This window comes from Pituophis catenifer, unplaced genomic scaffold (assembly GCF_029215685.1).
Source record: "Pituophis catenifer annectens isolate HBS135680 unplaced genomic scaffold, rPitCat1.0.hap2 SCAF_4, whole genome shotgun sequence".
Lineage (NCBI taxonomy): Eukaryota > Metazoa > Chordata > Lepidosauria > Squamata > Colubridae > Pituophis > Pituophis catenifer.
Window position 1 is genome coordinate 127,064,936 of NW_027256884.1, and position 15,276 is coordinate 127,080,211.

General features: G+C 45.7%; 1 protein-coding gene across 1 annotated transcript in view; it reads left to right on the forward strand.

The window, feature by feature from the left end:
• The window catches only part of TENM4 (teneurin transmembrane protein 4), a 326,501-nt gene that overhangs the window by 210,871 nt on the left and 100,354 nt on the right, over positions 1-15,276 (forward strand). Inside the window, 1 exon segment of the mRNA XM_070942973.1 lies at positions 12,298-12,324. Coding sequence (XP_070799074.1) covers positions 12,298-12,324 — 27 coding nt within the window.

Below are 15,276 nucleotides of genomic sequence, written 5' to 3' on the forward strand. Positions count from 1 at the left end.
ATCGGTTGGGCATTAATGAAGCATGCGTGCATCCTTTTTTCTTTTTACATTCTTGGGTTGTTGTTCACGTATCCCCGACTCACACATTTCCTTGCCGTGATTCTTCCCCTCGGCTTCACTGGCCCTCCAATGTCGTTTCATTTGGCCAGGCCAGGCCAGCCCAGCTCAGCGATGGAGAAATGCAGGTCAAGGCTGCAAAAGGTTGTTGGAGGACTGACACAGTAAAATAGCAATAGTAGTTAGACTTATTATACTGCTTCACGGTGCTTTACAGCCCCTCTCTAAGCGGGTTTACAGAGTCAGCATTTTGCCCCTAACAATTTGGCTCCTCATTTTACCCACCTCGGAAGGATGGAAGACTGAGTCAAACTGGAGCCGGTCAAGATCGAACTCCTGGCAGTGGGCAGAGTCAGTCTGCAATGCTGGATTCTAACCACTGCGCCACCATGACAGAAAGGAAGGAAGGAAGGAAGGAAGGAAGGGGAAGGAAGGAGAGAAGGAGGAAGGAAAAAAGAAAGAGGGAGAGAGGAAGAAAGGAAGGGAATAAATAGCAATACCACTTAGACTTATATACCGCTTCACAGTGCTTTCCAGCCCTCTCTAAGCGGTTTACAGAGTCAGCATTTTGCCCCCAACAATTTAGCTCCTCATTTTACGCACCTTGGAAGGATGGAAGGCTGAGTCAAACTGGAGCCGGTCAAGATCGAACTCCTGGCAGTGGGCAGAGTCACTCTGCAATGCTGGATTCTAACCACTGCGCCACCATGACAGAAAGGAAGGAAGGAAGGAGGGAAGGAAGGAGAGAAGGAGGAAGGAAAAAAGAAAGAAAGAGGGAGGGAGAAAGGAAGGAGAAGGAAGGAAGGAAGGAAAGAAGGAAGGAAGGAAGGAAGGAAGGAAGGAAGGAAGGAAGGAAGGAAGGAAGGAAATAAATAGCAATAGCACTTAGACTTATATACCGCTTCACAGTGCTTTCCAGCCCTCTCTAAGCAGTTTACAGAGTCAGCCTCTTGCCCCCCAACAATCTGGGTCCTCATTTTACCCACCTCAGAAGGATGGAAGGCTGAGTCAACCTTGAGCCTGGTGAGAATCAAACTGCCAAACTACTGGCAGTCAGCAGAAGTAGCCTGCAGTACTGCACTCTAGCCACTGCACCACCACGGCTCTAGGTGGTACAGTCAACTTACAACTAATTCGTTTAGAGACCATTCGAACGGCCCTGGAAAAAGTGACTTATGATCGGTTTTCACGCTGGTTGTGCTTGTAAGTCGAGGATTACCGGTAACAACCATGAACCAATGATGATCGCTCATTTGGGTGACAGGATAGCAGTGGTCCAAAATCTCAGGGGCTGCCACAAAGAAGAGGGGGGCCGACCTATTCTCCAAAGCACCTGAGGGCAGGACAAGAAACAATGGACTGAAACTCATCAAGGAGAGAAGCAACCTAGAACTAAGAAGAAATTTCCTGACAGTGAGAACAATTAATCAGTGGAACAACAACCCAAAATGGGGCACGGAGGGCATTGCTTCCCCCCCATGGCCCGTTTTTGCTCCCAGTGGGGTGCAGGAGGCCGACTGCTGCCTGTCACACACCCCTGGCCACGCCCACCATGGCCACGCCCACCCAGCCGGTTATTAGGGCAGAGAACCGGTTGTTAAATTATTTGAATCCCATCACTGATTAAATCTTTGGAAAGGCCCTTTCATTTTTTATTATAGACAACGTGGATTCCTCAACCTTCTGAGTTGGATTACACAGTGGTGGATATATACCAAATATACCTAGTCTGTGGTCATCGGCCAATATCTTTTGTGTTGAATTCTGGTGTACTCACCCGTTGCAATGCAGTAAATCCTTTTTATTAGTTAGCTATGCTGACGTTACCGGTCCAGGCTCATTATAAACTGAAGCTCTATAGATGGGCACCTCCAGCCGCATTTTTAATTTTATGCTTTATAGACCAAATAGCCTCCAGCTAGGGAGTATAAAATGGCACTTCTTTTTAAATCTATTGGAATTGCAATGGGGTGGAGAAGTTGGTGTAACTTGCTGATAGAGGTCAGTGAAGGACCTAAGAGCTGTTACTCACACAACGCTAAGCTTGGTTAGATTTGACTTGAATTCACCTGGGTCAGATCATAGCCTGCCGTGTTCATTTAGTTTATCATTTCACCAGCGGTGCGAACACTGAACGTGGGTTAGTATCAAAAGATCAGGTCCACACGTGAAGGTCCAATTAAATTAATTTATTGCTAAACAGCCCACACAGAGGGATCTTCTCGGCTAACTTCTCAACTAACAGGGGCTGCCCCAAAGAAGAGGGAGTCAAGCTATTCTCCAAAGCACCTGAGGGCAGGACGAGAAGCAACAGGTGGAAACTAATCCAGGAGAGAAGCAACTTAGAACTAATGAGAAATTTCCTGACAGGGAGAACAATTATAATCAGTGGAACAACTTGCCTCCAGAAGTTGTGAATTCTCCAACACTGGAAGATTTTAAGAAGAGATTGGACAACCATTTGTCTGAAATGGTATAGGATTTCCTGCCTAAGCAGGGGGTTGGACTAGAAGATCTCCAAGGTCCCTTCCAACTCTGTTATTCTACTCTACTCTACTCTACTCTACTCTACTCTACTCTACTCTACTCTACTCTACTCTACTCTATTCTCCTATTCTGTTCTGTTCTGTTCTATTCTATTCTATTCTATTCTATTCTATTCTATTCTATTCTATTCTATTCCCTCTTTATTCTATTCTATTCTACTCTACTCTACTCTATTCTCCTATTCTGTTCTATTCCCTCTTTAGTCTACTCTACTCTACTCTACTCTACTCTACTCTATTCTATTCCCTCTTTATTCTATTCTATTCTATTCTACTCTACTCTACTCTATTCTCCTATTCTATTCTATTCCCTATTTATTCTATTCTATTCTACTCTACTCTATTCTCCTATTCTATTGTATTCCCTCTTTATTCTACTCTACTCTACTCTACTCTGCTCTGCTCTGCTCTGCTCTGCTCTGCTCTACTCTACTCTACTCTACTCTACTCTACTCTACTCTACTCTATTCTATTCTATTCTATTCTATTCTATTCTATTCTATTCTATTCTAACAATTAGTACCTGCTTGGAGTTTGTTAAGGGTCAGTACCACTCAAGTCGTCCACTTGTAGCTACCTAACGATTCTAAGCTGATCAAGAACTTCTAGAATGGGAGAAATCAGCAATCCGTTGCGCTTCCTTTAGCATCTTTTTGTTCTATCATCCCTCATAGTAGCCATTCATGAAATCAGGGTGAGCACATTCAGAAGAGATAACGTCATCCTCTCGGCCTGTCACAATATAATCTCAGGGTGCCTGTGGTTGATGTCCTTCTGAAGAACCTCAAGACTACTCAAGCTATTCTCCAAACTACCTGAGGGCAGGACAAGAAGCAACGGGTGGAAACTAAATCAAGGAGAGAAGCAACTTAGAACTAAGGAGAAATTTCCTGACAGTGAGAACAATTAATCGGTGGAACAACTTGCCTCCAGAAGTTGTGAATGCTCCAACACTGGACGTTTTTAAGAAGAGGTTGGATAACCATTTGTCTGAAGTGGTGTAGGGTTTCCTGCCTGGGCAGGGGGTTGGACTAGAAGACCTCCAAGATCCCTTCCAACTCTGTTATTCTATTCTATTCGAAGGAAGGAAGGAAGGAAGGAAGGAAGGAAGGAAAGATGAAAGGAAGGAAGGAGGGAGGGAAGAAGGGAAGGAAGGAAGGAGGGAGGGAGAGAAGGAATGGAAAGAGACTACAAGGAAGAAAGGAAGGAAGGAAGGAAGGAAGGAAGGAAGGAAGGAAGGAAAGAAAAGGGACTGCAAGGGTAAGACAAGAAGCAATGGGTGGAAACTAACCAAGGAGAGAAGCAACTGAGAACTAAGGAGAAATTTCCTGACAGTTAGAACAATTAACCAGTGGAACTACTTGCCACCAGAAGTTGTAATGCTCCAATACTGGAAGTTTTTAAGAAGAGGTTGGATAACCATTTGTCTGAAGTGGTGTAGGGTTTCCTGCCTATGCAGGGGGTTGGACTAGAAGACCTCTAAGGTCCCTTCCAACTCTGTTATTCTATTCTACTTGTGGGATGAGGTTCCTTCATTTAGCCTGCACAGGTTCATAAATCCCAGATGGCTTTTCCAAAGAGAATATAGTAATTAAAGCCAGGAAGGTTCTTTTCGAGAACTAGAAAAAATCCCCACGTTTTGAAGAAGCAAACGAAAGTACCAATGCTGGCACAGATGAAAAGACATTGGTGTGGAATTCCACGGTGTGCGTGACAGACCTTTTCCCTCGTGTCGTTGTGGTTTTTCTTGCATGGCTTTGTGTTCTGTTCCTCTGTACGTCTTATCTCTCTACCTCCTGGGTTGCTCAACGGTAACTCGTCCCGTGGTGGAACTTCTTGCCCATAACTGACGTTTGTGATAAAATACGGCAAAAAAAAGGTAGCCAGTATTATTTATTTATTTATTTATTCATTTATTCATTTATTCATTTATTCATTTATTCATTTATTCATTTATTCATTTATTTATTGGTTCGAATTATATGCCGCCCTTCTCCGGAGACTCAGGGCGGCTTACAATGCGTTAAGCAATAGCCTTCATACTTTTGTATATACCTGCTTAGTAGGGCTTTCGCCCCCCCCCCCAAGCGGTGTTCTTTTTTATACAAAGTCAGTTTATTGCCCCCACAATCCGGGTCCTCAATTTATCTACCTTGAAAGGATGGAAGGCTGAGTCAACCTTGAGCCTGGTGAGATTTGAACTTGCAGTAATTGCAGGCAGCTGGTGTTACTTAACAGTACTTTAGTCTGCTGCGCCACCAAGGCTCCTTAGACAAGACAAGATTGTAATGCGAGCAAGTTTGGTCTAGCAGTTAAGGCTGGAAACCAGGAGATGGTGAGTTCTAGTCCCGCCTTAGGCACAAAAGCTGACTGGGTGACTTTGGGCCAATCACCAGGAGATGGTGAGTTCTAGTCCCGTCTTAGGCGGGAAAACCACCTGGGTGACTTTGCACCAATCACCAGGAGATGATGAATTCTAGTCCTGCCTTAGGCATGAAAGCCAGCTGGGTGACTTTGGGCCAATCACCAGGAGATGATGAGTTCTAGTCCCGCCTTAGGCGGGAAAACCACCTGGGTGACTTTGCACCAATCACCAGGAGATGGTGAATTCTAGTCCTGCCTTAGGCATGAAAGCCAGCTGGGTGACTTTGGGCCAATCACCAGGAGATGGTGAATTCTAGTCACGCCTTAGGCAAGAAAAACACCTGGGTGACTTTGCACCAATCACTGGGAGACGGTGAATTCTAGTCCTGCCTTAGGCATGAAAGCCAGCTGGGTGACTTTGGGACAATCACTAGGAGATTGTGAATTCTAGTCACGCCTTAGGCAAGAAAACCACCTGGGTGACTTTGCACCAATCACCAGGAGACGGTGAATTCTAGTCCTGCATAGGCATGAAAGCCAGCTGGGTGACTTTGGGCCAATCACAGGAGATGGTGAGTTCTAGCCCTGCTTTAGGCATGAAAGCTGATTGGATGACTTTGGCCTAATCACTAGGAGACAGTGAGTTCTAGTCTCACCTTTGGCATGAAAGCCAGATGGATAATTTTGAGCCTCTCTCTCTCCCTCCCTCCCTCCCTCCCTCTCTCTCTTTCTCTTTCTTTCTCTCTCTCTCAGCCACCCTATCCACCTCACAGAGTTGTCAAAATCCAATGTGTCAGAATTGCTACACTTGAAAAGCACTGATTTAAACCCTATCGGTATAAAAATAAAGAAAGACCATAAACCAAGGATTGGTTTAACAGACCCCCCCCAAAAAAATTCCATGCGAGGGGCAGGCTGTTCCTGAAAGAAATACCAATTTGCTCCCATTAACTCTTTCCTTCTACTTTTCTACCTCACAGTAGAGATCATCAGAATAGCAAAAATCATTTTAGCCGTCTCTCCATCACTGTCAAAAGTGTTCTTACGTGACGACACAGAAACTCACAATTTTGAGGCAGCTTTTTTTTTTAAAAAAAGGAAGAAGAACTAATGAACCTCAACTTTATTTTGTCTGTCTTCAAAAGGACAATATTGATTGGACAGACCAAGAATTGACAATAGAAGGGAATATTTGTAGTTCAAGGTTCAATTGTGGAGTCCTTGGTGCTCTCGGAACTCGGTTGTTGTTGTTTTTTTGCAGACTATCAAGAACTGATGATGTTACCTAGTTGGGTAATGAAATGTCTGCAAGAAAACAACTAAGCTCAGAGAGCACCAAGGACCCCACATACTCCTCCTCCCCCTCCTCCTCTTCCCCCTCCTCTCCACAAACCCCACTCTCTTCTAGCACTGATGACGTTAGCTCATTGGGTAAAGAAACGTCTGCAAGAAACCAAGCTCAGAGAGCAGCGAGGGCCGCACAGACCCAAGAATTCATTCATGCGAAACACGATTTATAAATCACAATTTCTAATCCTAACCCTAAATTAAATCCAGTGATGGGATTCAGCCGGTTCGCACCACTTCGGGAGAACCGGTTGTTAACTTTCGGAGCAGTTTGGCAAACTGGTTGTTGGAAGAAATCATTCGGGCAGAGAACCGGTTGTTAAATTACTTGAATCCCACCACTGCTTAAATCACTGCAGTTGTTAAGTTAGTAAAATTTGTTGCTACCAGTTCTGGGGGCGTGCTTTGGGGGGGAGGGTAATATGACTGAGTGGGTGTGGCCAACTTTTTTTTTTTTTTTTTACTTTTAAAACCATTTTTTCTACAACCTTTTCGGCTGAAGAGGTTGTAAAAAAAATGCTTTTAAAGCTTCTGACGATCCCAGCTGACTTGCCTGATCGGCAGAGGCTTTCTTTTTTTAAAAAAAAGCCTCTGACGATCCCAGCTAACTTGCCTGATCGGCAGAGGCTTTTTTTTTTTAAAAGCCTCTGATGATTCCAGCTGAGCCGCACGATCATCAGAGGCTTTTTTTTACTTTTAAAAGCATTTTTTTCAGCCAAAGAAGTTGTAGAAAAAATGCTTTTAAAATTTTTTTAAAAGCCTCTGATGATTGCGCGGCTCAGCTGGGCATGGAGGGGGGGGCAGGGATTTTTGCTACCAGTTCTCCAAACCACCCACCTCCATCACTACCGGATCAGGCGATCCGGTCCGCACCGGGAGCATTTCACTCCTGGTCATAAGCGTGAAAAACGGGCATCAGTCATTTTTTATCAGTGCCGTTTTAACTTTAAAACGGTCACTAAACGAACTGTTGTAAGTCAAGGACCAACTGTACTCAATTTTCTTTTAGATGGGCCTCCCTAGGAAATATAATCGTATCTAAAAGCCAAGTGATGGCAAACCTTTTTTGGCACTGAGTGCCGAAAAAGTCGCATGGAAACATCGTGCGTGCACTCCCTTGGGCCACATGCTCCGGAAAAGCCAAACTTCCAGGTTGTAGCGTGCATGCACGCGCCCGACGATCAGCAGGCTGGCACGCATGTGCAGTCTGGTTTTCGGCACTGCCGTGTGTACGAAGGGATCGCGGTACGGGAAAGCCGAACTTCAGAGTTCTGGCGTGTATGTGCACCAGTGGTGGGTTGTCCCTGGTTCGTAAAACCTGCGGGAGGCTCCGCCCACCGACCCCGACGTCATCAGGAAGCTTCTGCACATGTGCAGAAGCGCACATGAGTGAAGCAAGCACATGCGCGCAGCCCCGTTGCGAACCAGTACTAAAAGTAAGTAGAACCCATCCCTGATGCGCTCCCAACAATCAGCTGGCTGGCGTGCATGCGTACACCGGTTTTCGGCACTGCTGCGCCCACAAAGGACAGCTGATCATTGCACGCGCATGCACACCAGAAACCCGGAAGACAAACAGGCAAGTCTGTGCGTGCTTGGCGGCATGGCTTCGCCTGCCACTTTGGGCACACGTACCATAGGTTCGCCATCACGGCTATAAGCCATCAACCCATGGAACGAAAATTGCCTTCAGAAGTTCATCACGGGAAAACTTTCAAGAAGAGACTGGACTGTCATCTGTCAGAGATGGTATAGGACCATCGTGTGCCAGGAAGGGTGGGGGCGGAGGAGGTTCGCGTGCACGTGTGCCCACACCCATAATTCTATGCCCCGCACATGCGACCCCCCCCCTTCCCCCCGCTCCTAGCACACGATGGCCCGGTAGTCCCATTTTTCTTTCTCACCGGGCTCCAGATCCTCTCTATGCATCTGGGGAGGGCGAAAACAGCCTTCCCCACCCCCTCGGAGGCCCAAAACAGCCCGTTTCCCAACTTCTGGTTGGACAGGAAGTGACTTTTTTGCTGTCCCCAGCCTCCAGAGACTCCGACGCATGCGCACCAGAGCTGAGCTGGCGTGCCAGGCAACATGGGCTCCACATGCCGCCTGTGGCACGCGTGCCATAGGTTCACCATCACGGGTATAGGGTCTCCTGCTTGGACGGGGGGGTTGGATTAGATGACCTGCAAGGTCCCTTTCAACTCTGTTTATCTGTATCTAGCAGAGTGTAAGGTACGACTTCTAAATGGCCCAGAATTTGACCCTTCGCCCATCTCGCACTGAATTTGAGTCATTTTTCTCCTTTCCTCTTTTTTTTTGTGCTTACAGATATGAATATTGTGCTTTTTTTTGTTTTTTACTTCTCCATCAGACATACTGGAGTCTAGACTCTGAATGGGGAGGGGGGAATCCGCCCGAAATTCTTTCAAAGGTCATGTCCTCCCAAGTTGGGTGGTCTTCTTGAGCCAGTGCAGGAAAGCAGGGAGAGGGGGGAAAAGCCCTGGAAAGCACAAAAAGATTGAAAAGAGTGTGGGAAGGGGGTGCCCCAGTGAAGAAAAACAGCCCCCCCCCCTCGATCCTTCCTCAGTAACTTGATAAATAAGAGCAAAGTGCCAGCAGGAAGAAGAGAGGTTTAACTCGCCACCTCTCTCTCTCCCCCAGAAGTTATTTTTTCCCTCCTCTTTTCTTGAAGTTGCCAGTGGCAGGAAGGAAAAAAAGAACAATTCAATCACACTGCTGTGAGTGAAAACGTCTGGCCCCCGTTTGTAGACACATAGACACACACAGACCCTCTCTTCTCCCTCTCTCTCCCTCCCTCCCCCTCTCTCTCTTTATGTATCTCTCTCTGTGTCTCTCTGTTTGTTTTTCTCTTTCATTCCTTCTTTGTCTCTCTCTCTCTCTGTTTCTCTGTGTTTCTTTCTCTCTGTGTGTATGTTACTCTTTCTCTCACTCTTTTTCTCTCTCCGTCTCTCTTTCCCTGTGTTTGTCTCTGTCTATGTTTCTCTTTCTCAGTGTTTCTTTCTTCCTCCCTCCCTCCCTTTTTTCTTTCTCTCTCTCTCTGTTTCCGTCTCTTTCTCTTTCTCCCACTCTGTCTTTCTCTCTCTTTCTCCCTCTCCCTTTCTCCCTCTTTCTTTTCTCCCACTCTGTCTCTCTCTCTTTCTCCGTCTCATTCTCCTATTCTGTCTCTTTCTTTCTCTCTCCATCTCTCTCTTCCTGTGTCTGTCTCTCTCTGTTTCTCTTTCTCTATGTGTTCCTTCCTTCCTTCTTCCTTCCTTCCTTCCTTCCTTCTTTCTCTCTCTCTCTCTTTCTCCCTCTCCCTTTCTGTCTCTTTCTTTTCTCCCACTCTGTCTCTCTCTCTTTCTCCATCTCTTTCTCCTACTCTGTCTCTTTCTTTCTCTCTCCGTCTCTCTCTCTCCCTGTGTTTGTCTCTCTCTATGTTTCTCTTTCTCTGCGTGTCCCTTCCTTCCTTCCTTCCTTTCTCTCTCTCTTTTTCTCCCTCTCTCTTTCTGTCTCTTTCTCTTTTCTCCCACTCTGTCTCTCTCTTTCTTTCTTTCTTTCTCTCTCTCTCTGTCTTTCTCTTTTTCTCTCTCTGACCTACAATCTTTGTAAAGTTCCTTTTCGTTTGCTGAACCTATCCTCAATGGACTTGGCCTCTCTCTTTGTAAGAGAGGTTAATTAATTGCCTCAGAAATGCTCCTTCCAGAGAAAGTAGAAAGAAGACGATAACCCAATTATGAGGGCCACATAAGGCCTCTCTCGGCTAGAAATGAATCCTCTGGTCAATATTACTTGTTTATTTTGGAACGGATAAGCAATTTTCCATCCCAGGGATCAAGATCATGCCTATGGCTGCAGGCTGTCCTTGTCTCCCTTGATGCTACGATATGGCAACCGTCATAAATATGAACCCGTTGCCAAGCATCTGAAGTTTGATCACATGACCATGGGGATGCTACAAAAGTTGTAAGCGTGAAAAATGGTCCTAAGTCACTTTTTCGGTGCCGTCGTCACTTTGAATTGTCACTAAATGGATTGATGTCAGTCAAGGACTACCTGTACACATCTTGTTGGAAAAGGGAAAACAGGGAAAAAAATTGTCTAGGGAGATTCTCCGTCATCCAGGTTCATGGTTGTCCGAAAGATGCTTTTTTTTTTTCAAGAGGCAACTGGACTTTCTGGTTTTTGTTTTTGTTTTTTTAATTTGATTTATATGCCGCCCTTCTCCGGAGACTCAGGGCAGCTTACAATGCGTTAAGCAATAGCCTTCATACTTTTGTATATTTATACAAAGTCAGCTTATTGCCCCCACAAACTGGGTCCTCATTTCACCTACCTTAGAAAGGATGGAAGGCTGAGTCAACCTGGAGCCTTGGCGAGATTCGAACCTGCAGTAATTGCAGGCAGCTGTTCTTAATAACAGGGTGCTTTAGACCACTGTACTACCAAGGCTCTTTTCTTTGAAGACGTTTCACTTCTCATCCGAGAAGCTTCTTCAGCTCTGACTTGGATGGTGGGCAATGGAAGGATTGATATTCCTTGCAGACAGCTGGTCATTTGCATCCTTTTTAGAGAGTCGCTGAGGCCACTTGGAGATTTGTCTGTGTCCTCAGGGTCACCTGAGTGGTGCAAATGGGGGCGGAGCCTTCTTTGAACTGCTGAAAGGACTGTGTTGCAGGATGCCTCTGCAACACAGACAAACCTCCATGTGGCCTCAACGACCCTCAAAAAGGATGCAAATGACCAGCTGTCTGCAAGGAGTATAGATCCTTCCATTCCTCCACCATCCAGTCGGAGCTGAAGAAGCTTCTTGGATGAGAAGCGAAACGCCTTCAAAGAAAAAACAAAGCCCAATTGCCTCTTTGAAAAAGCACCTTTGGGGAAAAGATGGACTGCCGCTACAGCACAAGGTTGAGAGGTTGCTACCCAAGCCGTGCAAATTTCATTTCATTTATTGGATTTGTATACCGCCCTACTCCCGAAGGACTCAGGGCGGTGAACAGCCACAGAATAAAACACATACATACAAAATTTAAAAACAGAATAAAACCGAATTAAACAATTTGGCCGAGACAAATTTAAAACACCCAATAATTTTAAAAACAAATTAAAATTTACATTTTAAAGGGGAAAGATTTAGGCCAGGCCCGCCTGATGGAATAAAAAAGTCTTGAGAGCGCGACCGAAGGTGCGCAGATCCGGGATCCTCCGTATCTCCGGGGGGAGCTCGTTCCAGATAGTAGGTGCCCCCACAGAGAAGGCTTTCTCCCTGGGGGCCGCCAGTCGACATTGTTTGGCCGACGGCACCCGGAGGAGCCCCTCTCTGTGGGAGCGTACTGGCCGGTGGGAGGCTATTGGTGGTAGCAGGCGGTCCCGTAAATAACCAGGTCCTAAGCCATGGAGTGCTCTAAAAGTGATAACCAAAACCTTGAAGCGCACCCGGAAGACCACCGGGAGCCAGTGCAGCTCGCGCAGGAGAGGTGTTACATGGGAACGCCACGTCGCTCCCATCACCACCCGCGCGGTCGCACTCTGTGCCAGTTGGAGCCTCCGAGTGCTCCTCTAGGGGAGCTCCATGTAGAGAGCGTTGCAGTAGTCCAGGCGGGAGGTGACGAGGGCATGAGTGACTGTGCGTAAGGAGTCCCGATCTAGAAAGGGACGCAACTGGCGAATCAGGCTTGCTTTTGCAGGCACCCTGATTTTTCCACCCTGCACCGATCCAAATTCCTCTTCCCGCTTCTTTGAACGTATGCTGCTTTCGTTCCTTTGATCCTACCCTCCCTACAATATCCGCTTGTTGTTACGTCGTCATTGTCGTTGCTGCCGCAGCCGTTTTTATTTTGTCCTTCCTCTCCCACCCTGTTCCTTTCCCGCTGCCCCAGCCGTCGCCTTAGCGTCTCGTGTCTCGTAGTGAACTGTATTGCACTCTTTTTTTTAAAAATCCAATCCTATTTTACATGTTCTGTCTTTTATTTATTTTTTTTCCAAGCTCACTATCTGGATAAGGTAGTGAAAGGTATGGTAGCTTCTTTTCTTCTTGTGTCTTTGTGTGTTTCCATCCAGCACTCCCTACCACCATCGTGCACAAATCTCAGCTTCGGTCCCCTTCCCCCCCCACCATCTCCACGACCTCACCATTGTCACCTAAAGCCTAACATAATGATATGATATTTTTCCCCCACGGATTTAAGCTCAGGAAAGTCCATTTCAACTCCATCCTTCTGTAACTGCAATTGTCTTCCATTAACGTCCTATCTGTGTGTAGCTTCTGTCTCCTCCATCCATCCATCCCTCATTCCAATTTAGGATTGGGAGGAGGGGTGTCTCTGCAAGGATGCTTTAAATTCTTTTTTTTCCTCATGGTACACCTCAGGAGAAGACAAGGTGAGTAGGATGATACGAAGTCTGTCTTCCTTGTTTCCAAAAAGCCCGGGCGAATAATCTTAACCACGGCCTCTACTTTTCAGGTTGGAAGTATTTCACGTCGATTAGTAAATCTTGAAGATGTTGTGGCCTGCCAGCGGAGCTGGCGGCAGACTCGGACTGTGAGGAGTTTGGGGAGGAACATGGGCCAGTCCTGGAGTCTGGGGAAGAGTCTGATGGGTGCTCTGCATCCGAGGCAGAGATGGGGCCAGGGCCGTCCAACAGTTATCAGCTACCTTCAGAGTCGGAGATAAGTGGGGCTGAAGAACAGCTGGAGCCTGTTCCCGGTGCGCGCATGCGCAGAGCTGCCAGGAGAAGGGAACAGTTAAGGAACAAGGGCCAACTCGGGAGTAAAGGTTCAGGTGGACAGTGAATGTCCCCCCCCCTTAGGAAATAAAGAGGAGCAAAAGGGGAGTGGAGTTTGCAGGAGACAATTAGATCATTTCATTAATGTGAAGATCTGTTCGTGACTCTCAGAGACTCCTTGCCAAGTATTTTCGTTTGGAAGATACCGGCCTGGCAGCTCTCCAAGCCTGATAAGGTCTGTGGTTGTAAATTCACCCTTGAAAGACTGTTTGCCGGGACTTTGCTGGATATGAATGAGAGGAACTCACATTAGCTTAATAAAAAGGGATTTTTGTCGGCTTCGTGCTTTTGAGAAGCCTAGGTCAGAACAGAAGATAAGGTTCTCCATCAGGCTTTTCCCGGTCTATAATTCGGAACAAAAACTTGGAACTGATGACATTTAGCTTGCTTAGCAGCTATTCCAACTAAAATACCTTTCTGTTATTTAACATAGAGCACTTTCTTTCTTTTCTTTTTTTACAACAAACATATCAAATCAATCCGTGAACAGTGTGGCACCTGGTATCCTACATTCTAATAAGAATATAAAACTAGTAAATTAATCATAGTTATTACATTCAATTCTAATAATGATACACGTTTATATCAAGTTGCAATCTGTCATTGTTCAATTATTCCATGTGTTCTCTTGTTACTACTTTTATCTTATTATATAAAAGTGTATACACTAATATTCCCCCTTCTCCTATTTCTATCACTTATTCTAACTTTTAATCATGCCACCGTTTATTAAAAGACTTTTTCTTTCTATCCTACCTAACTTCTATTTATGTCATCTACCTACAAAAAAGAAAAGAAACAGAGACAAAGGGAGAAGCAAATCAGAACAACAAAAAAGAGAAATCATCTATCCATCGTCTCTTGCCCGCTTCAATATTTTAATTGCTATGCTTTTTTTTAACTTGCCTCCCACATTCCTCTCTTGGATCTCTGTCTGCCTCAGCAAAAATGGTTAGGGGACTTCTCACTCTCTTTCTTGGGTGATGAGCTGAAGCAATGCTTGTGCCACACTTGTTAGAAGCGGCGATAATGAAACAACATATTAAAAGTTGTATATTTTAAAGCTTCTACCCAGGATGCATTATTCGTAATTCTCCAGGCATGTTGAATAACAGAGTAATGCAGTTGGAAGGGGATCCTGGAGGTCTTGTTGTCCAACCCTATTGTCATTTCAGCCAAAATGGCTGTCCAATTTTGGTCGCCACGGTGTAAAAAAAGATGTGGAGACTCTAGAAAGAGTGCAGAGAAGAGCTGCAAAGTCGATTAGGCAGTGGTGGGATTCAGCCAGTTCGCACCTATTCGGGAGAACCGGTTGTTGGAAGGAATCTCATTTTGTTTTTTTTCCACTTTACAGGGCTAATCCTGTAAGGAAGGCAGGAAGGAAACATTCTGGTGGTGTTTCTAGCCTAATATTTATTGCCCTGCGTACAGAAACTGCCTCTCCGGTTAACCCTAATTACATTGTAACAGCTAAGGCAAAGCACACATTGACGTGAGTGACGTTGAGTTGGCCACGCCTACCCGGTCACATGACCACTGAGCCACGCCTACCCAGCTGTCATTAGGGTTCTTAAATTATTTGAATCCCACCACTGCGATTAGGGGACTGGAGGCTAAAATATATGAAGAACGGTTGCAGGAATGGGATATGTCTAGTATAATGAGAAGAAGAGCTAGGGATGATATGATAGCAGTCTTCCAATATCTCAGGGGCTGCCCCAAAGAAGAGGGAGTCAAGCTATTCTCCAAAGCCCCTGAGGGCAGGACAAGAAGCAATGGGTGGAAACTAATCAAGGAGAGAAACAACCTAGAACTAAGGAGAAATTTCCTGACAGTGAGAACAATTAATCAATGGAACGACGTGACTCCAGATGTTTTGGGTGCTCCATCACCGGAGGCTTTCAAGAAGAGATTGGACAGCCATTGTGGAATTCTGTGAGTTGGAAATCCACAAGCTTTCAAGTTGCCAAGATTGGACACCCGCCAGTTCTACAGATTTAAAACACTTGGATCTAGGAATTCCACCCAACTCAATAAATTGGAGTGGACAATGTTTCTGAATTCTCCCAAGGAAGGAAGAACAGATGGATGGTTTCCAAGGGCAGCATTCACCCATCCTTGTGCCAATAATGAGAAGAAAAACAAGAGAAATAGCGCCCTCATGAGGTCCTTCCTTGTA